At 45.1% G+C, this 22748-nt stretch overlaps 1 protein-coding gene across 5 annotated transcripts in view; it reads left to right on the forward strand.

Annotated features, from left to right (window-relative positions):
• Positions 1–6197: 6197 nt before the first annotated feature.
• Positions 6198–22748, forward strand: part of LOC135508550 (histone-lysine N-methyltransferase NSD2-like) — a 48151-nt gene continuing 31600 nt past the window's right edge. For 3 of the 5 annotated variants that reach the window (XM_064928809.1, XM_064928813.1, XM_064928812.1), the window contains exons 1-11: positions 6198–6319; positions 7999–8659; positions 8896–9061; positions 9228–9397; positions 9901–10407; positions 12108–12273; positions 12375–12431; positions 12553–12662; positions 18697–19002; positions 19560–19686; positions 20652–20837. In XM_064928809.1, coding sequence (XP_064784881.1) covers positions 8027–8659; positions 8896–9061; positions 9228–9397; positions 9901–10407; positions 12108–12273; positions 12375–12431; positions 12553–12662; positions 18697–19002; positions 19560–19686; positions 20652–20837 — 2428 coding nt within the window. In that variant the 5' untranslated portion in view covers positions 6198–6319; positions 7999–8026. The remainder of the gene's footprint in view (positions 6320–7998; positions 8660–8895; positions 9062–9227; positions 9398–9900; positions 10408–12107; positions 12274–12374; positions 12432–12552; positions 12663–18696; positions 19003–19559; positions 19687–20651; positions 20838–22748) is intronic. The other 2 variants (XM_064928810.1, XM_064928811.1) reach the window with 2 other exon arrangements.

Consider the following 22748-nt stretch of genomic DNA (forward strand, 5'->3'; position numbering starts at 1 on the left):
CGCCGCACTTAGCCTGGACAACCGAACCATTTTTTTTACCTGGACTACGAACCAATTCACTGTCTAGGGATGATATACCTCTGGAAACGTTACGATCCTGGAAGGGAGTAATTCCATTGGTCACCATCGCCCAAAACCACTGAATTACCTACAACTGAGATGGTGGGGATGGAAACACCCAATTAACTTCTACTACTGCCGGACGTTTCATACGTAAGCCAGAGAAGGTTTGCCGGTTTCTAAACCCTCCATACACCGACCTAAACACAGGACGTGACTCCAGGGGTGGATGCATGACAACCGTATAGAGGGCTCGCCTTCTGGGTTTTTGTCTGCTCAAACCACTGGCTGTTATAGACCGACCACTTGACAGGGACACATGGCAACCGACTGAGGTCCGGACCTGCACAAGGTACGCAACTCGATGGTTTTGCCTATCCTACGCCGAGTATACCCATACAGACGAGCTGGATTCGACTAGACATGGGTTGATTTGGAATTAGGATCCTGGAAGGGAATAACTCCCAATTATACACATGATTGAAAACATCCAGGACCAAAGACTGACGAACACTGAGGTGGATACATAGACAACATGGAGCTAAAGAAGAAGGATCCAAAAGAGAGTAAAGCTCCTGGGTTGCACTATGCTTTCCACCTCTGTTGACACAGCAGACCTGGACATCATGACCATACCACTCAACATGGACACATGGCAACCAACCGAGGACCGGACCTGCATAAGGGACGCAACTCAAGGGCTTTGCCTGATCCTAAGTTGAGTTGACAGACCTACCTAAACTTAACCCTTTCTATACCTTACCCTAACCCTAACCTTAACCATCCCAAAACCCATACCTAAACTTAACCCTAACCTTAACCCTTCTTAAAAAAAACATATCTTACCCTAACCATTCTAAAAACATACCTAACCCTAACCCTACAGACAGAGTCCTTTAACCCAACCAACGGTTAACCTACCGTGGGCTAACATGGGGCCTACAACTTTGGCCGGCCGCGCCCGTACCCTCCGACCCGCGCGTATATGATATGGAGTGCAACCCCTCCTTCCCCCTCCGGTTTCCACGTGTCAGAGATGGAAGTGGATCAACCGACTCAAAACTAGAAACCTAACCCTAGCCCCAACCCTAACCCCCTAACCCTAATCCCCAACCCCCCCCAACCCTAACCCTAACCAGGGTTCTCATCCTAAATTAATCCCTATCTCCCTCCCTCACCCTAATCCTGACTCCCCTATGGAAAGTGATCTGCACCAATCACTAAATCGAAACACTTCCTGTCTCTTCTCCCTTGTCATCAATACTCAAACAGACAATTATCATCCCCCTAGTAACCACATTTTCACATAGAATTACATCAATCACAACTTCTCTACAGTTCAGCACACTGACATACTACTCAAACCATACAGAATAATTTCAGCATTTAGAAAGAACAAAAATTTAAAGGACCTCCTCACCAAAGCAAGATTCAGTAGTAAGCCACTACAAGACCTCAAACCTCACAATTTCCATTTTCAACAGATAAAGTTCATTACAAATATACACAGCCACACATCAGCACCAGTACAAGAATGCTATTCATTGAACACACAACACCATTTATATCATTACATGTACACTTTGCAATAAACAATACATTGGAGAAACCAAACACCCCATAGAAACCAGACTCAAACAACACCTGTATAACATTAAAAGGGCACACCTACAAACGGAACTCATAACCCACTTCCAGGAGCACCCCATCACTCACCTTAACATATCAGGGTTACAGTCACAGTGGTTAGAGCGTTGGACTAGTAACTGAAAGGTTGCAAGTTCGAATCCCCGAGCTGACAAGGTACAAATATGTCGTTCTGCCCCTGAACAGGCAGTTAACCCACTGTTCCTAGGCCGTCATTGAAAATAAGAATTTGTTCTTAACTGACTTGCCTAGTAAAATAAAGGTTAAAAAAAAGTAATAATAATATAGGCTAGACCTGTGGGCAGCAAAAGAGGGCAGAACGGGAGTGGATCCAGCACCTACAGACAATAACGCCAAATGGCCTGAACGAGAGGTTTTAGAAAATGGGTTTTAACAGACAGGAAAATGGAGAAGAACATGGTTTTATTCATATTTTATTTATACTCTATATATTTATGTTTTGTTTGGTTTTAGTTTGGCACTTCCTTTTTTAGGGTTTTCCTTTCCTTTAACAAAACAATAAAACCAATTAAATGCACAATATGGTGTTTATGTTCATATTTAACACTATGGTTGAATTAATCTCTCACCACCTCGACTTCTGCACTGCCACCCAGAAAAAGAGGCAATTTGGAATTTACTTCAGTTTAATTTATGATCCTAGGAGGACATCTACGGGCATTTTTAAGTACTACACCTAATATATCAGATCATCAGAAATGGGAGGGATAAACGGGAGATAGGCCTGTGCACCGTAAAACTAACTAGTTGAAACGAAACACAATTATATTCAAAACCTAACACTAACTGCAAGGAGCTGTTAATGATGATGCATATTCAATGAACTGATGAAAACTAACCTAGCGCTCCAGGACAAGGTGTCTACAGAAATAAAGGAACTTAAAATCAAGAAATTCAACCAAGACAAAAAGACAAGGCAGAGGACAAAGATATGCCATCTCCAGTTAGCTACAAAGATATTGAGCCCTGCCCATATCTCCTTGTTTAATAAAGGGTTATATTTTGTGCCTACTACTCAGTGCAACGATTTGGAAGTTAAGGTGGACATTTTTGTTTTTTATAAACATTGTAAAGGACACCACTAGCATGATCTCTATTATTGAATATCTTGATCCTCTCCCTGAGAATACTTTGTTAGTGACGTTTGACGTTGAGTCGTTATACACAAATATTCCACACGAGGGCGATAATTGAAGCTATTGAACATGTTCTTCTTCAACATGACCCTAATGAACTACCTTCCAGTCCCTGCATTATAACATTGGCTGAAATAGTACTCACAACTACTTCATGTTTCTAAATGTTTTCTTTATTCAGATGAAGGGTACTGCTATGGGATCCCCCATAGCTCCTCACTATGCTCATTTGTATGTGGGTTACATGGAGAAACAGTCTATTTTCAATCCTCTCAAAAATGTTCTCTTGACTAACATCATTATTTGGAAACACTATATTGATGATATTTTTGTTCTATTGAGGGGTGATGCAAAACAGCTCCAGGCATTCCATGCTTTTCTTAACTCCTGTTTTGAGCATCTGAGATTTACTATGCATTCTGATACACATCAAATCAGTTTCCTTGATCTTCTGTGAAGATAATGTTCTATACACTGATCTTTACAGGAACCCTACTGATCGTAACAGTTTGTTGAGGGCTGATAGTTGTCACTCACTTCCCTTGAAAAACAGTTTGCCCTACAGCCAATTCTGTCGAATCAAAAGAATTTGTAAAAAACAATCCGACGTCGACAGAAATATGGCTGAGACTCAAAGAAAATTCAAGGAGAGCGGGTAAAAAAAGGGTCAGTGTTACAAATCCCTTTTGGCCCAACAGTCTAGGGGGGATGGTAATGAGACCCGTAACATAACTCATGCAAATTATTATGACAAAGTAAAAGTGTGAACGAAATAACCACGACAACAGAAATCTACCGTCAAACTCTAGGTTTATTTATAAACACACGGTAATGGGGGGAGCAGGAAAAGGGGCTGAGCTGGACCCAAGGAAAGAAACAATAAGTATTCAAAAACACCCTTAAGCTAGACTAGCCTACTTTAACAACAGCTAACTAACTAACCAAAAATACAGTGGGTGGTCCGCCCAGTTCTAACTAGTGTATTTAACAAAGTTCACCTACGGGTAGTGTATGCCCATGGATGACTTGTCTTGGTTTCCCCCTTTTCCCACCAGCAATCAAACACAAACACCATAACCAAAAACAATACTCACAGGTGATGACAAAGTGCTATGAGGTGCTTAAACAAAAGAGAGGTTAAGACACAACGCGAGAGTGAAACACAGAGGCCTACAGACATGGCATTTACAGAGAGATTGAGCTCCAGAACAAACAAATGATGGGGTTTTTAAACCATGGGGAAGGAACTGTGATAGGTTAGGAAATAGGAGGAGGTGTGTCTTCTGATTGATGATTGATTGTTGACTGATTGGGGAGTGATGATTTTCACCTGAGAGGGGAGAAGGAGAGAAAAGAAACACACACACAGGATACACACACACACACAGGATAACTGTATTCGTAACAGTAAGATTAATACTGCCATTGAGAAAATTCTAAACGAAACATGACCTTTTTTCAAGGTCAGTCTCGCAAAAAGAAGCATTCTTGCATTCTAACTGCTCGCTATTCAAAGTGCTCTGAATAAATTAAGGGAATCGTTCACAAACATTGGCACATTGTAAGATCCGATGATAGTATTTGTAATGTGTTTTCGGACCTTCCCTTGGTCGTATTCTCTCGGGGCAGAAATCTCAGAGATCAACTGGTAAACTCTGATTTACCACCCCAATATATCCCTGCACAACGTCTATTTGCTCTCCTACTGGATGGAAACTACAAATGTAACGGCTGTGCTCAATGCAATGGCACTTATACATGTAGATCCTTCAAACACCCCCAAACAGGAAAACAGATCTCGATCAAAGGTGTTATCACGTGCTCCACCAAGACAGTTATTTATCTTATAACTTGTCCTTGTGGTAAAATTAATGTGGGTAAAACAAAGCGTGAATTAAAAGTACATATCTCGGAGCATCGTAGAACCATTAGATGCAGAAACTCGATTTACCCGGTCGCGGCCCACCTTTTGGAAGAAAACCACTCGATTTCGTCTCTATGTTAGATTGGCATTGAACATGTCACCCTCCCTAGGAGACGGGGTGACCTCGACAATTTATTGTTAAAACGAGAGGCTGCCTGGATCTTTAATTTAAAGACCCTTGCTCACTTCGGTCTCAACATAAACTTTGATCTGAAACTATTCTTGTGATTATTATGATTTTGCTATTGTAAATGTTTGTAGGCTTATGTAGCCAAATTGTATCTATGATCGTACACTATCCATTTATGTTTTTTGTATGCTATTTTAATTACAGACACCCGTGTGTGTCTTTTGACACTATATAAATGAGTCATCTCGCAGTGTTTGTCATTATACCCTGATGAAGACAGCTTGTCTGTCGAAACGTTGGACACAAATATTTTTGCATCTGACCTCTTAGAGTGTGCAGCTCTCCTTTATTCTCGACTAAATCGGTTTATGTTTCTTTCACCTCTAGATTATTGCGGGTGTAGTGAAATGCTTTTGCTTCTAGCTCCAATAGTGCAGTAATATCTAACAATTCACAACAATACACACAAATCTAAGTAAAATAGTGGAGTTAAGAAATATATAAATATTAGGGCGAGCAATGTCGGAGTCCAGATTATAAATATATTTAAATGTTGTATTTATCTAACCTTTATTTCTCAAGGAGTCATACATATATGATGGGATGTATTGACAATATGGACAGTATATGTATAGAGTATGTAGTATATCTGAAGAATAGTATATTACAGCAATATGAAGTGGGTATAAACAGTATGTAAACATTATTAAAGCAACCAGTGAGGGGCGGCAGGTAGCCTAGTGGTTAGAGCGTTGGGCCAGTAACCGAAAAGTTGCTGGATCGAATCCCTGAGCTAAGCTAAAAATCTGTCTTTTGCCCCTGAGCAAGGCACTGTTCCCTGGTAGGCTGTAATTGTAAATAAGAATTTGTTCTTAACTGACTTGCCTAGTTAAATTTCAACAACAACAAAAAATCCCTGACTATGTACATTGGGCAGTGGTCTCTAAGGTGCATGGTAAAGTACCTGGGTGGTAGCAGGGTGACAGTGAATAAAGTTGGGTACTGGGCAGGTACTGCATAAAAGTTGTATCTCCTATCTTTCTACGACAAAACTCAGAAAAGCACATATGTCGATGTTGGGGTGGTACTGGAGATGATGATGATTTTTCCCCCTTTAACTCCGACCCCTACCCTTACTATAACCTTTACCTGACGTTACCCATTTAAAATGTAAACTTCAATGGGGTAGGGACGTCCCAAGGATCTCAGATAGCACAAACATTTTTGAAAGGGCCGGTGAAACGCGTCGCTCCTCCCAACCAATCGGAAGTGAGTATTTTTCGCGCTGATTGGGAGTAGAGTTTCCCGCAAGCTTTGATTCAAGTTGAATGAAATCGGGGTTTTCAAGATGATTCAAACAGACTATTTTCAAATTTGATAACTATTCGAGAAATTCAACAGGTAATTTAACACATTACTACAATAAACTTGTCTCTTCTAACATAGCGAGTTAGCTAGCAATGTAACGTTAGCTAGCTGTAGCTGCGCATGTCAGTCAAGTTGGCAGGTCGCTAGCTAACGTTGAATGGTGGCAAGATGGCCAGCTAGCTACTCTAGTTCGCTACTCCAGTTAGCTAACTTTGAATGGTGGCTAGATGGCCAGCTGGCTACTCTAGTTACCTACCCCAGCTAGCTACTCTAGCTAGCTACTTTGAATGGTGGCTAGATAGTCAGCTAGCTACTCTGAATGGTGGCTAGATGGCCTGCTAGCTACTCCAGTTCGCTACTCTAGCCAGCTACTCCAGTTAGCCACCCTAGCCAGCTACTCCAGTTAGCTACTTCAGCTAGCTACTCTAGTTAGTTGCTCTATCCAGCTACTCTAGCTAACTACTCTTGTTAGCTACTCAAGTTAGCCATTCTAGCCAGCTACTCCAGACAGATACTCCAGTTTGCCACTCTGGCCAGCTACTCCAGTTAGCTACTCCAGTTAGCTACTCCAGCCAGCTACTCCAGCCAGCTACTCTAGTTACCTACTCTAGTTACCTACTCCAGCTAGCCACTTTAGCCAGCTTCTCCAGTAAGCTACTTTAGCCAGCTTCTCCTGTTAGCCAGCTACTTTAGCCAGCTACTTTAACCAGCTAGTTTAGCCAGCTACTCTAGCCAGCTACTCCAGTTAGCTACTCTAGCCAGCTACTCCAGTTAGCCACTCTAGCCATCTACTCTCGTTAGCTACTCCAGTTAGCCACTCTAGCCAGCTACTCCAATTAGCTATCTACTCTAGCCAGCTACTCCAGTTAGCTACTCCAGTTAGCTACTCTAGCCAGCTACTCCAGTTAGCTACTCCAGCCAGCTACTCCTGTTAGCTACTCTAGCTGTGTCATTGAGCGTCGGTTAGTTGAAATACGTTTCGGATGCATTTCATTATGTTTAGTAGCTACCAGAACATTCATGCCATGGTTTAGTTGACGCTACTTTATCTATCTGCAACTGACCTAGGCCATTAACGAAAGATACTAGCAAAGTCAGTATCTCAAAATGGGAAATATGTTACCATATTCAGTGACTTAAAAAAAAAGTGTATTGACTTTTATTTAATCGTTATATGTGATTGGCAATGTCTAAAATTTTCTTTTGAAATATAATGACTAGTTAGTCTGTCTTTTCATGGTCGGCGATGCTGGCTGCGTTACTGTTGGCTTGGGCCACATTGCATGTGGTTAGCGAGCGAGCGGTTCCTTGCATGTACTAGCCATTCATTCAATGTTGGGACATTGCAGTAGTAAGCAAGCCAACTACTATAGAGTGCTTAGCGACCTGGTAAGTTTTCTGATTGCTACATTTCACATCATATACTGTAACAAAAGTGTCCACTCGGTGCGCATCAGATGACTAAATTACTAGCTGTAGTTGGTTGGCATGTTATAAAGTAGCTAACTGTACTACTAGCTAATTTGCACTGTTCAGATTTGAATGTGGAGCCATTTTAGTTTTTGATGTATCCGCCTGTGCATTTTCACTGACTATTCGTTTGCATTATTGTTTTGTTATATTGGAGTGTTGAGTTAGACTTTCTGCATCACCCTAGATCCAACATGCATTGCTAAACCACTCATTATTTCTCTCCTTCCCCCTCTGTGCAGTAGCTGAGTGAGGCTGGAGTTGGATTGGATGGACAGTAAGGGATGGTCTGGGATGGACAGTACCAGTAAGGGGCGGTCTCTGCCCTCTGTGCCAGAGGCCCTCAACCCAGTCAGCATGAAGCAGCCATCTGAGCTCCTGGGGGGGAGGATGGGTCGGGGTGGGGGTGACCTGGGGGTGGACCCTGCCCTGCTGATGGACAAGGCAGCTGCCCAGTTGGCCGTGACGCTCCAGGACAGTGTTCTAAACCAGATGGCCTCCCATGGTCATAGTCATGAGAGGCTGAAGGACCTGACGTCCCGCATGCTGAACGGAGACCAGGACAAGCTGCCCAAGCTGTGCCCCCCCGAGCCCCCTATCCTGAAGGGTACTGAGGCCCCCTCCTCCCACCCCAGCCCCCAGAGGAAGGCCACCTCCCCCGAGATTAAACTGAAGATCACCAAGATGGTGTCCAAGGGGAAGCCGGCGCGCTTCCGGACGTTCTGTGGAGAGGGGCTCAACCTGCCTACTGAGGACCTCCTGGTTCCAGCCAGTAGGGCGGGGAGGAAGAGGAGACTCATCAAACCCAAACCTCTGCACAAACTTGCCTCTAACCATGACCCAGTTCCTGTGGAGGTGTCAGCTGCCAGTCAGCCAGAGGAGGGCACTGCTGCACCACAACAGGTGGGTTCTATAGTTCAATACACAGAAGGCCAAATCATTGAGATAAAACAACTGTTGTGTCTCTATGGGCTGGACCCTGACCAAATGAAAGGTTGATCATAGTGTCACTTGTGCCTGTCAGTCTTTGTGATTCAATAGAACCTTATCATACACTCATTGTGAGTCCTTGTTTGTGAGAGTCCTCCTGATCCTCAGTGTTAATATTGAGGTTTCTGACAGCATGCTGTTCCTCTCAGATCCAGCAGGCCAGTCCTCTGGTGGAACAGAGACAGGAAGAGGAGCTCCCTGTCAATACAGTGTTTTCTGTGGGTGATGTCGTGTGGACCAAGGTGTCAGGATACCCATGGTGGCCCTGCATGGTCTCTACCGACCCAGAACTGAACACACACCTCAAACACAAAGGTAAAAACACGTAACAGAACAGACTACCTGCCAAGTCCTTATACACACAGTTTGGTTAGATTGAAAAGAGACATTAGAAAGCATGTCTTAGATGGCAATAGTAACCAGTGGAATATTTTTGCACAGAAGTTCTAACTAATGTTTTTAATTTCACTTTTTTTTTTAGCAATTAACAGCCATACGTCTGGCATCCTATATCACGTCCAGTATTTTGGGAACACCCCGGAGAGGGGCTACATCTTTCAGAAGAACATGGCCTCCTTCAGTAGGGAGGAACAATATGTTGAGCTCTGCCATGGCAACAAACAACCATGTTCCTGGGTCTACCACAGAAAGGTACAGTAACCTTAAACCCTTACTCAATTACTCAAGTTTTCTTCAGGAAATGTACCTTTTCTAGCAATGTCATCACTGTCCTCTGAGCTGTACTGTCAGCCTGAGCTCTACTGTCAGCCTGAGCTCTACTGTCAGCCTGAGCTCTATTGTCAGCCTGAGCTCTATTGTCAGCCTGAGCTGTACTGTCAGCCTGAGCTCAGCCTGAGCTCTATTGTCAGCCTGAGCTCTATTGTCAGCCTGAGCTCTATTCAGTGAGCTCTGTCAGCCTCTCTACAGCCTGTCAGCCTGAGCTCTATTGTCAGCCTGAGCTCTATTGTCAGCCTGAGCTCTATTGTCAGCCTGAGCTCTATTGTCAGCCTGAGCTCTATTGTCAGCCTGAGCTCTATTGTCAGCCTGAGCTCTATTGTCAGCCTGAGCTCTATTGTCAGCCTGAGCTTTACTGTCAGCCTGAGCTCTACTGTCCTTTACTAGTAGTTCTGAGTTTTACTGTCCTCTGTCCCCAGAGTACCACTTCTTCCGTACCCAGGAAGCTCCATGCCCAGTGGGTGGTGGGCATCACTCAGGCCAAGGAAGCTGTCAGCCTGGCCCTGGAGGAACGCCTGGCCAAGTACACCTTTACCTACGATACTAACGGGCCACACCTCAACCCCTGCCTGCTGGCTGAGCGCGGCCCCGCTGAGCCCGGCTGCGCTGAGCATGTCCCCGCTGAGCTCGGCCCCGCTGAACATGGTCTCGACCTTGGACCAGAGCAGACAAAGGCCCAAACCCCGGACCAGGAGCCATCCAGGCTGACCCTCCTGTCTCCCAGCTCAACCAGTCCCCAGGTCCAGCCCACCCCCACAGACTGCAGCACTTCACTGGAGAAAAAGAAGAGCGACGGCCCCAGAACAACAGATGGAACTGAGAAACAAGGGAAACGGAAACAGACCACTTCAACACTGAAAAAGGAAACAACTAAGAAGACTAAAGTCCTGGTCTCCCATAAAGGACAAACAGGGATGCCCTCTCAGGTCTGGATAAACTAGAATCATTTTCATGGTCTATATACCTGTCCCTCCAGGATTTCGCAACAGTTTTTTGTGATTTCTGTGGCAAAAAATGCTTGATTTTTGTGGCAGATTTTCTGAAATCCTGCCTTACATTTTGCTATGTTTTTTCCACGTTAATTTCTTATGAATTAATAAAAAGTCATATGTGCTCAGTTTTAGGATGGTTTCCAGCAGATAACAAAAACAATTAGAAACATCTAAAGTGCTCATTTGTGTTTATTTTCCTGAACAAATCCACACACACCTCTCCATCATGCTTGGGACTTGCCATCAGCACAGATGCACCTCCCATTCCTTCTCTCTCTCAAAAAAACCCAAATAGATTCAAAGGTGATCAATCACTTTCAATTTGAAGATCGATATTTCTTTCTAATAATTTTTTGATAAGAGATTGTGATTTTTTTTAAAAATGTATTCCTGAAAGGGTCATAAGGGAGATGTACTTTTAATACAGTATTACAATTTATTTATTTTTATCCAGAAAGATTGTTAATTCGTGATCCGTGTTAAGTTTTAGAGTTTAAAAAGGCAATGCTGGCAAATTGCACTCAGTGCTTTGAGCAGTGCTCGCCATAGACAGACTGGGGAGAGCAGAGTGCCGACCGCCCTACTAAAGCCAAGGTTAGCAGAGTGCCGACCGCCCTACTAAAGCCAAGGTTAGCAGAGTGCCGACCGCCCTACTAAAGCCAAGGTTAGCAGAGTGCCGACCGCCCTACTAAAGCCAAGGTTAGCAGAGTGCCGACCGCCCTACTAAAGCCAAGGTTAGCAGAGTGCCGACCGCCCTACTAAAGCCAAGGTTAGCAGAGTGCCGACCGCCCTACTAAAGCCAAGGTTAGCAGAGTGCCGACCGCCCTACTAAAGCCAAGGTTAGCAGAGTGCCGACCGCCCTACTAAAGCCAAGGTTAGCAGAGTGCCGACCGCCCTACTAAAGCGGCATTACCCTTGATTCTTTCAGCGGGGATTGGTCAAAATTGCGAGCTCTCGCACTATGTGCTGATTGGTTGATTTTTGCTGTGAATTATGCGATCGCAGAATCCTGGAAGGGGCTGATATACTATATTATTTACAGGAAGGGGCTGATATACTATATTATTTACAGGAAGGGGCTGATATACTATGTTATTTACAGGAAGGGGCTGATATACTATATTATTTACAGGAAGGGGCTGATATACTATATTATTTACAGGAAGGGGCTGATATACTATATTATTTACAGGAAGGGGCTGATATACTATGATTTACAGGAAGGGGCTGATATACTATATTATTTACAGGAAGGGGCTGATATACTATATTATTTACAGGAAGGGGCTGATATACTATATTATTTACAGGAAGGGGCTGATATACTATATTATTTACAGGAAGGGGCTGATATACTATATTATTTACAGGAAGGGGCTGATATACTATATTATTTACAGGAAGGGGCTGATATACTATGTTATTTACAGGAAGGGGCTGATATACTATGTTATTTACAGGAAGGGGCTGACATACTAACATAGTATATCAGTCCCTTACTGTAAATAACATAGTATATCAGTCCCTTCCTGTAAATAACATACATTTGGCCTGTAAATAAGATAGTATTGTGTTTAGAAGAGACTGTTTTCACTCTTGTGTTGTCCTTATTTTGAGGAAGTTGTTGTTTGTAGGATCTTGTCTCCCCTAGCTCAGAGACTGAACTACTTGAACCTCACAAGCAGAAACAGAAGAAGTCCAAACTGAAACCTCAACTACCTGCCAAGACGGGGAGGAAGAGGTTCAAAGGGGTTGCCTTGACTACCAACATGCTAGAAACCCTGTCACATGCACCTATAGGTAAGTTGGGGTCATATCAACATATCGTCAGTTATAGGTAGGGGTTCGTTTAGTTTTGTAAAATGTGTCAGATCAGCTAACATTTTCGGTTTTCCTCCTAGCTAAGAAAGGTACCAATACCTTTCCTGTTAAAGAACAGCTGAAGGAAGAACCTAAAGGTGAAAAGTTGTTGTTCATACTTGCCGTTAGTTCCACGGTCGCTACTGATCAGGTGAATGTTTCTCATGAGGGTCTGTCAGTTGTAGTTTTACCACAATCTGGCCTCTAACTTGTTTCCAGGTAAGAAGGATCCTCAGAAGAAGCAGCTGCCTTGTAAACAAGCTTTAGAGATGGATGAGGACAAGGACCAACAACCCAAGAAGAAACACGGAGTTGGTGACAAACAGAAGGTGAGTTATTATACGGAATGAAACGGTGGTGTGTCCAGTATGACCATTTGCACTGGTTGTCAGCTAAACAGCCGGTAAGACTTTTTCCACTTCATATTAACCAGGCTACTTTTCAGTTAAAAGTTTAAATTCTGTAGTCAGAAAATTAAGTTGAGCCCTCTCCTGCTAGAATGAACGATATGCATCTCTTAGCGATCTATTGAGAGGAAAGTCACCTGTCAGTCACAAAGCGAGCAATGACAGGGGACACTGCTGGTTTGACACTGTTCCACCTCCTGGTACCTGTGTGATGTGTGCGCTGTAGCTGAACGCAGTCAAATTTCATTACATTAAAGAGGGAGAGAGCATGATGCTCCTTCGAGTGAATTTGCACATACATTACAATGGTAAGGGGTAACGAATGATGAGTCGAAATTAACTTAGCCTAGTTTTCTGGCAAATTAATTTATTTAATTTTGTGTTTCACATCGCCAGTCACGCAGAGTCGTGGTGCATAGGCCATTTACTCACATTTGAATTGTCACATGCTTTGTAGACAACGGGTGTAGACTAACAGTAAAATGCTTACTTATGTGTCCGTTTCCAACAACGCAGAGTTAAAGATATTATTAAATAGAAATAATGACATGAGGAATAAAAATAACTTCGCGATACACACACAGTAATTGGAAAAGAACATGGCTGTGTGTAGGGAGCATGAGAAGAACATGGCTGTGTGTAGGGAGCATGAGAAGAACATGGCTGTGTGTAGGGAGCATGAGAAGAACATGGCTGTGTGTAGGGAGCATGCGAAGAACATGGCTGTGTGTAGGGAGCATGAGAAGAACATGGCTGTGTGTAGGGAGCATGAGAAGAACATGGCTGTGTGTAGGGAGCATGAGAAGAACATGGCTGTGTGTAGGGAGCATGAGAAGAACATGGCTGTGTGTAGGGAGCATGAGAAGAACATGGCTGTGTGTAGGGAGCATGAGAAGAACATGGCTGTGTGTAGGGAGCATGAGAAGAACATGGCTGTGTGTAGGGAGCATGCGAAGAGCATGGCTGTGTGTAGGGAGCATGAGAAGAACATGGCTGTGTGTAGGGAGCATGAGAAGAACATGGCTGTGTGTAGGGAGCATGAGATGAACATGGCTGTGTGTAGGGAGCATGAGAAGAACATGGCTGTGTGTAGGGAGCATGTGGCTGTGTGTAGGGAGCATGAGAAGAACATGGCTGTGTGTAGGGAGCATGAGAAGAACATGGCTGTGTGTAGGGAGCATGAGAAGAACATGGCTGTGTGTAGGGAGCATGAGAAGAACATGGCTGTGTATACACTGCTGTTCAAAAGTTTGGGGTCACTGAGAAATGTCCTTTGTTTTTTAAAGAAAAGCAAAAAAATAAAAATTGTCCTTCAAATAACATCAAATTGATCAGAAATACAGTGGAGACATTAATGTTGTAAATTACTATTGTAGCTGGAAACGATATATATATATATATATATACATATATTTTAAGGGAATATCTACATATCTACATTGGGGCGGCAGGGTAGTAACCGAAAGGTTGCAAGTTCAAATCCCCGAGCTGACCAGGTACAAATCTGTCGTTCTGCCCCTGAACAGGCAGTTAACCCACTGTTCCTAGGCCGTCATTGAAAATAAGAATTTGTTCTGATTTGCCTGGTTAAATAAAGGTATAAAAAATAGGCATAGAGGCCCATTATCAACAACCATCACTCCTGTGTTCCAATGGCACGTTGTTTTAGCTAATACAAGTGTATCATTTTAAAAGGCTAATTGATCATTAGAAAACCCTTTTTCAATTATGTTAGCACAGCTGAAAACTGTTGTCCTGATTTAAAGAAGCAGTAAAACTGGCCTTTATACTAGTTGAGTATTTGGACAATCAGCATTCGTGGGTTCGATTACAGGCTCAAAATGGCCAGAAACAAATAACTTTCTTCTGAGACGCATCAGTCTAGTCTCGTTCTGAGAAATGAAGGCTGTTCCATGCGAGAAGTTGTCAAGAAACTGAAGATCTCGTACAACACGGTGTACTACTCCCTTCACAGAACAGCGCAAACTGCCTCTAACCAGAAAAGAAAGAGTGAGAGGCCCCGGTGCACAAATGAGCAAGAGGACAAGTACATTAGTGTGTCTAGTTTGAAAAACAGACACCTCACAAGTCCTCAACTGGCAGCTTCATTAAATAGTACCCGCAAAACACCAGTCTCAACGTCAACAGTGAAAAGGCAACTCCGGGATGCTGGACTTCTAGGCAGAGTTCCTGGCCTAGACCACATGGGGCGGCAGGTGGTGGCCTAGACCACACACAGCCTACGTATCAATACACACACACACACACACACACACACACACACACACACACACACACACACACACACACAGCCTACGTATCAACACACACACACACACACACACACACACAGCCTACGTATCAACACACACACACACACACACACACACACACACACACACAGCCTACTTATCAACACACACACACACACACACACACACACACCCTACGTATCAACACACACACACACACACACACACACAGCCTACGTATCAACACACACACACACACACACACACACACACCTACGTATCAACACACACACACACACACAGCCTACGTATCAACACACACACACACACACAGCCTACGTATCAACACACACACACACACACCTACGTATCAACACACACACACACAGCCTACGTATCAACACACACACACACACACACACACACACAGCCTACGTATCAACACACACACACACACACACAGCCTACGTATCAACACACACACACACACACACACACACACACACACACACACACACACACACACACACACACACACACACACACACACACACAGCCTACGTATCACACACACACACCTACGTATCAATACACACACACACAGCCTACGTATCAACACACACACACACACACACACACACACAGCCTACGTATCAATACACACACACACACAGCCTACGTATCAATACACACACACACAGCCTACGTATCAATACACACACACACACACACACACACACACACACACACAGCCTACGTATCAATACACACACACACAGCCTACGTATCAATACACACACACACAGCCTACGTATCAACACACACACACACACACACACACACAGCCTACGTATCAACACACACACACACACACACACACACACACACACACACACACACACACACACACACACACACACACACACACACACAGCCTACGTATCAACACACACACACACACACAGCCTACGTATCAACACACACAGCCTACGTATCAACACACACACACAGCCTACGTATCAACACACACACACACACACAGCCTACGTATCAACACACACACACACACAGCCTACGTATCAATACACACACACACACAGCCTACGTATCAATACACACACACACAGCCTACGTATCAATACACACACACACACACACACAGCCTACGTATCAATACACACACACACACAGCCTACGTATCAATACACACACACACACAGCCTACGTATCAATACACACACACACACACACACACACACACACACACACAGCCTACGTATCACATACACACACACACACACACAGCCACATCAATACACACACACACACACACACAGCCTACGTATCAATATACACACACACACACACACACACAGCCTACGTATCAATACACACACACACACACACACACACAGCCTACGTATCAATATACACACACACACACACACACACACAGCCTACGAATCAATACACACACACACACACACACACACACACACACACACACACACACACACACACACACACACACACACACACACAGCCTACGTATCAATACACACACACACACAACCTACGTATCAATACACACACACACAGCCTACATATTAGAGGTCGACCGAATAGTATTTTTTTTACGCCGATACCGATTATTGGAGGACCAAAAAAGCCGATACCGATCAATCGGACGATTTGTATTTATTTTTTACATTTGTAATATAGACAATTACAACAATACTGAATGAACACTTATTTTAACTTAATATAATACATCAATAAATAAATTTAGCCTCGAGTAAATAATGAAACGTTCAATTTGGTTTAAATAATGCAAAAACAAAGTGTTGGAGAAGAAAGTAAAAGTGCAATATGTGCTATGTAAGAAAGCTAACGTTTCAGTTCCTTGCTCAGAACATGAGAACATATGAAAGCTGGTGGTTCCTTTTAACATGAGTCTTCAATATTCCCAGGTAAGAGGTTTTAGGTTGTAGTTATAGGAATTATAGGACTATTTCTCTCTACGATTTGTATTTCATATACCTTTTGACTATTGGATGTTCTTATAGGCACTTTAGTATTTCCAGTGTAACAGTATAGCTTCCGTCCCTCTCCTCGCTCCTACCTGGGCTCGAACCAGGAACACAACGACAGCCACCCTCGAAGCAGCGTTACCCATGCAGAGCAAGGGGAATAACTACTCCAAGTCTCGGAGCGAGTGACGTTTGAAACGCTATTAGCGCGCACCCTGCTGACTAGCTAGCCATTTCACATCGGTTACACCAGCCTCATCTCGGGAGTTGATGGGCTTGAAGTCATAAACAGCGCAAGGCTTGAAGCACAGCAAAGAGCTGCTGGTAAAATGCAGGAAAGTGCTGTTTGAATGAATGCTTACAAACCTGCTGCTGCCTACCACCGCTCAGTCAGACTGCTCTATCAAATCATAGACTTAATTATAACATAATAACACACAGAAATACGAGCCTTAGGTCATTAATATGGTCGAATCCGGAAACTATCATCTCGAAAACAAGACGTTTATTCTTTCAGTGAAATACGGTACCGTTCCATATTTTATCTAACAGGTGGCAACCATAAGTCTAAATATTCCTGTTACCTTGCACGACCTTCAATGTTATGTCATAATTATGTAAAATTCTGGCAAGTTAGGCAGCCCAAACTGTTGCATATACACTGACTGCGTGCAATGAACGCAAGAGAAGTGACACAATTTCACCTGGTTAATATTGCCTGCTAACCTGGATTTCTTTTAGCTAAATATGCAGGTTTAAAAATATATACTGCTGTGTATTGATTTTAAGAAAGGCATTGATGTTTCTGGTTAGGTACACATTGGAGCAAAGACGGTCCTTTTTCGCGAATACGCACTGCATCGATTATATGCAATGTAGGACACGCTAGATAAACTAGTAATATCAACCATGTGTAGTTAACTAGTGATTGATTGATTGTTTTTTATAAGATAGGTTTAATGCTAGCTAGCAACTTACCTTGGCTTCTACTGCATTCGCGTAACAGGCAGGCTCCTCGTGGAGTGCAATGAGAGGCAGGTGGTTAGAGCGTTGGACTAGTGAACTGTAAGGTTGCAAGATTGAATCCCCGAGCTAACAATGTCAAAATCTGTCGTTCTGCCCTTGAGCAAGGCAGTTAACCCTAACCGTTCCTAGGCCGTCATTGAAAATAAGAATGTGTTCTTAACTGACTTGCCCAGTTAAATAAAGGTGTAAAACAAATTAGGCCAAATCGGTGTCCATAAATACCGATTTCGGATTGTTATGAAAACTTGAAATCGGCCATTCCGATTAATCGGTCAACCTCTACTACGCATCAATACGCACACACGCAGCCCGAAAGCTGCAGCTTAACTAGGTCTATCCTTGCAGCACTCGATCACAGGACCGGACAATAATCAAGATAAGACTAAACTAGACCCCGCAGGACTTTTTCTCTGGGAAGTAAACTCAATTAAAGCATTAAATCATTTAGCTGCGTGTTTTGGATGGAATCAAGGCATTAGAATGTCCCGGAGGCCACCAACACCAAGCTGGCCCGTGGGAACCTGTCTGGCCCCTTTTTCTAGTTGGCTGGCTACTCTACTTTTGGAAAACACTGCCAGTATGTTGCCTTTTTAGATGTTCATGATGATGATGACGAGTCAGATCTTCCTCTCCTAACTCTAACCACAGGCTGTGTCAGCAGAGTCCTCCACCCCCACGAAGAAGAGAAACAGAAAGAAAACGGAGACACACGTTAAAGGATTCACGAGTTCTAAAGAACTAGAGAAGACAAAGCCAATCAGGAAGAGGAGGCTGGACTCAGCCAGCCAATTAGCAGCCTCCCAGACCAAGAAGAGGAAGAGAGCAGCAGCCAGTCCTGAGCCAGAGGGCTCTGGCTTTGAGGAGCGTCCAGAGTCCCCCAGTGACAGCATAGACCAGACCAACGGGACCAAGAAGACTAACGGAGGAGGCCCCAAGAAGGAATCTGTCTGTCAGGTGAGAACAGCTCATCTCCTGGGGTTGGGGGAGGAGTTTCAGTGTGTTCTGTTGTCGGTGTGGGGTTCACTATGCTGCTGTCTGTCTGTTGTCAGTGTGGGGTTCACTATGCTGCTGTCTGTCTGTTGTCAGTGTGGGGTTCACTATGCTGCTGTCTGTTGTCAGTGTGGGGTTCACTATGCTGCTGTCTGTTGTCAGTGTGGGGTTCACTATGCTGCTGTCTGTTGTCAGTGTGGGGTTCACTATGCTGCTGTCTGTTGTCAGTGTGGGGTTCACTATGCTGCTGTCTGTTGTCGGTGTGGGGTTCATTATGTTGTTGTCGGTGTGGGGTTCACTATGCTGTTGTCGGTGTGGGGTTCATTATGCTGCTGTCTGACTGTTGTCGGTGTGGGGTTCATTATGCTGCTGTCTGACTGTTGTCGGTGTGGGGTTCACTATGCTGCTGTCGGTGTGGGGTTCACTATGCTGCTGTCTGACTGTTGTCGGTGTGGGGTTCATTATGTTGCTGTCTGTCGTCGGTGTGGGGTTCACTATGTTGCTGACGGTGTTTGTTATAGGTGTGTGAGAAGGCTGGAGAGGATGTGGTGCCATGTGAGGGTCAGTGCTGTGGGTCCTTTCACCTCTCCTGTCTAGGATCCACCTTGAAACCACAGGACAAGCTGCTCTGTCCAGACTGCACCTCAGGTAAGAGCAGGGTCATCCTGTCTGTAGCAGCTCAGGTAATGACTGGTTAACCCATCTCCCGCCCTGACTCCGTCTCTCTCTCTCCAGTGTTCGCCCTGACTCCGTCTCTCTCTCTCCAGTGTTCGCCCTGACTCCGTCTCTCTCTCTCCAGTGTTCGCCCTGACTCCGTCTCTCTCTCTCCAGTGTTCGCCCTGACTCCGTCTCTCTCTCTCTCCAGTGTTCGCCCTGACTCCGTCTCTCTCTCTCCAGTGTTCGCCCTGACTCCGTCTCTCTCTCTCAGTGTTCGCCCTGACTCCGTCTCTCTCTCTCCAGTGTTCGCCCCTGACTCTCTCTCTCTCTCCAGTGTTCGCCCTGACTCAGTCTCTCTCTCTCTCTGTTCTCTCTCTCTCTCTCTCCAGTGTTTGCGCTGACTCCGTCTCTCTCTCTCTCCAGTGTTCGCCCTGACTCCGTCTCTCTCTCTCTCTCCAGTGTTCGCCCTGACTCCGTCTCTCTCTCTCTCTCCAGTGTTCGCCCTGACTCCGTCTCTCTCTCTCTCTCCAGTGTTCGCCCTGACTCCGTCTCTCTCTCTCTCTCTCCAGTGTTCGCCCTGACTCCGTCTCTCTCTCTCTCTCTCTCCAGTGTTTGCCCTGACTCCGTCTCTCTCTCTCTCTCCAGTGTTTGCGCTGACTCCGTCTCTCTCTCTCTCCAGTGTTCGCCCTGACTCCGTCTCTCTCTCTCTCTCCAGTGTCGCCCTGACTCCGTCTCTCTCCAGTGTTCGCCCTGACTCCGTCTCTCTCTCTCTCTCCAGTGTTCGCCCTGACTCCGTCTCTCTCTCCAGTGTTCGCCCTGACTCCGTCTCTCTCTCCAGTGTTCGCCCTGACTCCGTCTCTCTCTCCAGTGTTCGCCCTGACTCCGTCTCTCTCTCCAGTGTTTGCCCTGACTCCGTCTCTCTCTCCAGTGTTCACCCTGACTCCGTCTCTCTCCAGGGGTGCACCAGTGTTTCAGCTGTAAGCTGTCGGAGGGGGAGGTGCATCGCTGTAACGTGCAGCACTGTGGGAAGTTCTACCATGAAGCCTGCGTCCGCCCCAACGCCCTCACGGTTTTCGACAAGGGCCTCCGCTGCCCCCTCCACTCCTGTCTCAGCTGCCACTCTAAACCCAAGGCTACCAAGGGTGAGTCAGTACCCTAACCCTAGACTGCCGAGGGTGAGAGTCAGTACCCTAACCCTAGACTGCCGAGGGTGAGAGTCAGTACCCTAACCCTAGACTGCCGAGGGTGAGAGTCAGTACCCTAACCCTAGACTGCCGAGGGTGAGAGTCAGTACCCTAACCCTAGACTGCCGAGGGTGAAGCAGACTGGTTCCCTGACCATTAAACCCTAACACTTTCCCTGAGATGATTTAGTCAATGGCTAGTTTCTGAGATCTGTAGGCTGGTTGTTGGTCGACCGAAATGTCTTTAGTCGTGCAGTCGGATATATAACTTTCTTTTTCTTCCATGGTGTACAGGACACCAGTCTGACTGGCTCCTGTCTGAGTGGACTGATCCGTTGTGGAGGCCATTGGGATGGCCCAATCCGTCACTAAGACGTGCTACTGAAATTGCATATGGTTATATATGGTTATATTATGTAAGAACAATGGTGCAACACTAATAAAAATAATTTTATAACATGCACGTTGGATAGTGGTCGCTGTCCGTGGTTCTGAAACACATAAGTGTGGTTTTAAATTAGCGCCTTTTCCAAGACCAAGTTGCGATTGGCATAATGGCGTTGAGAACAATGGAGGCAGCAGCAGAGGGAGGAGATGAGGAAACAGCCCTTGACTTATTTTCTAAGAAAAGTGAGGAGAGTGGAAACTCCAACTTAATTATGTCTATAATCAATATCCTAACTGTTAATGTGCCTGGCTTTATAAATCAAAATCTAATTTTAATTGTCACGTGCGCCAAATAGAAAAGGTATCGTGAAATGCTTACTTACGAGCCCTCAATCAACAATGCAGAGGTTTAAAAAAAAAAAAAAAAGGTAACATGAACTAAAGGAAAAATAGTAACAAAATAATATGTCTATATAGGAGTACCAGTACCGAGTCAATGTGCAAAGGTATGTTTAGTAGAGGTAATTGAGATAATATGTACATATAGGTAGGTGTATAGTGACTATGCATAGTTAAACAGTGGCAGCAGCATCATATGTGTGTTGTAGTGTGTGGGGGGGTAGAGTCCTGTGTGTGGCTAGAGACACGTGAGCGTGTGGCTAGAGACACGTGAGTGTGTGGCTAGAGGCACGTGAGTGTGTGGCTAGAGGCACGTGAGTGTGTGGCTAGAGGCACGTGAGTGTGTGGCTAGAGGCACGTGAGTGTGTGGCTAGAGGCACGTGAGTGTGTGGCTAGAGACACGTGAGCGTGTGGCTAGAGGCACGTGAGCGTGTGGCTAGAGGCACGTGAGCGTGTGGCTAGAGGCACGTGAGCGTGTGGCTAGAGGCACGTGAGCGTGTGGCTAGAGGCACGTGAGCGTGTGGCTAGAGGCACGTGAGCGTGTGGCTAGAGGCACGTGAGCGTGTGGCTAGAGGCACGTGAGCGTGTGGCTAGAGGCACGTGAGCGTGTGGCTAGAGGCACGTGAGCGTGTGGCTAGAGGCACGTTTGTGTGTGTGGGGGGGTAGAGGCACGTGAGTGTGTGGCTAGTGTGTGGGGGTAGAGCCAGTGTTTGAGTGTGTGGCTAGAGTCACGTGAGTGTGTGGCTGTGAGGTCAGTGTTTGTGTGTGTGGTGTTTGTGTGTGTGTGTGGGGGTAGAGTCTGTTTGTGTGTGTGTGTGGGTGTGTGTGGGGGGCGAAGAGGTCAGTGTTTGTGTGAGTGTGTGGCTAGAGGCACCAGTGTTTGTGTGTGTGTGGGGGGTAGAGTCCAGTGTTTGTGTGTGTGTGTGGGGGGTAGAGTCCAGTGTTTGTGTGTGTGTGTGTGTGGGGGTAGGCACGTTTGAGTGTGTGTGTGTGTAGGGGGTAGAGTCCAGTGTTTGTGTGTGTGTGGGGGGTAGAGTCCAGTGTTTGTGTGTGGCTCCAGTGTTTGTGTGTGTGTGTGGGGGTA

This window comes from Oncorhynchus masou, chromosome 21 (assembly GCF_036934945.1).
Source record: "Oncorhynchus masou masou isolate Uvic2021 chromosome 21, UVic_Omas_1.1, whole genome shotgun sequence".
Lineage (NCBI taxonomy): Eukaryota > Metazoa > Chordata > Actinopteri > Salmoniformes > Salmonidae > Oncorhynchus > Oncorhynchus masou.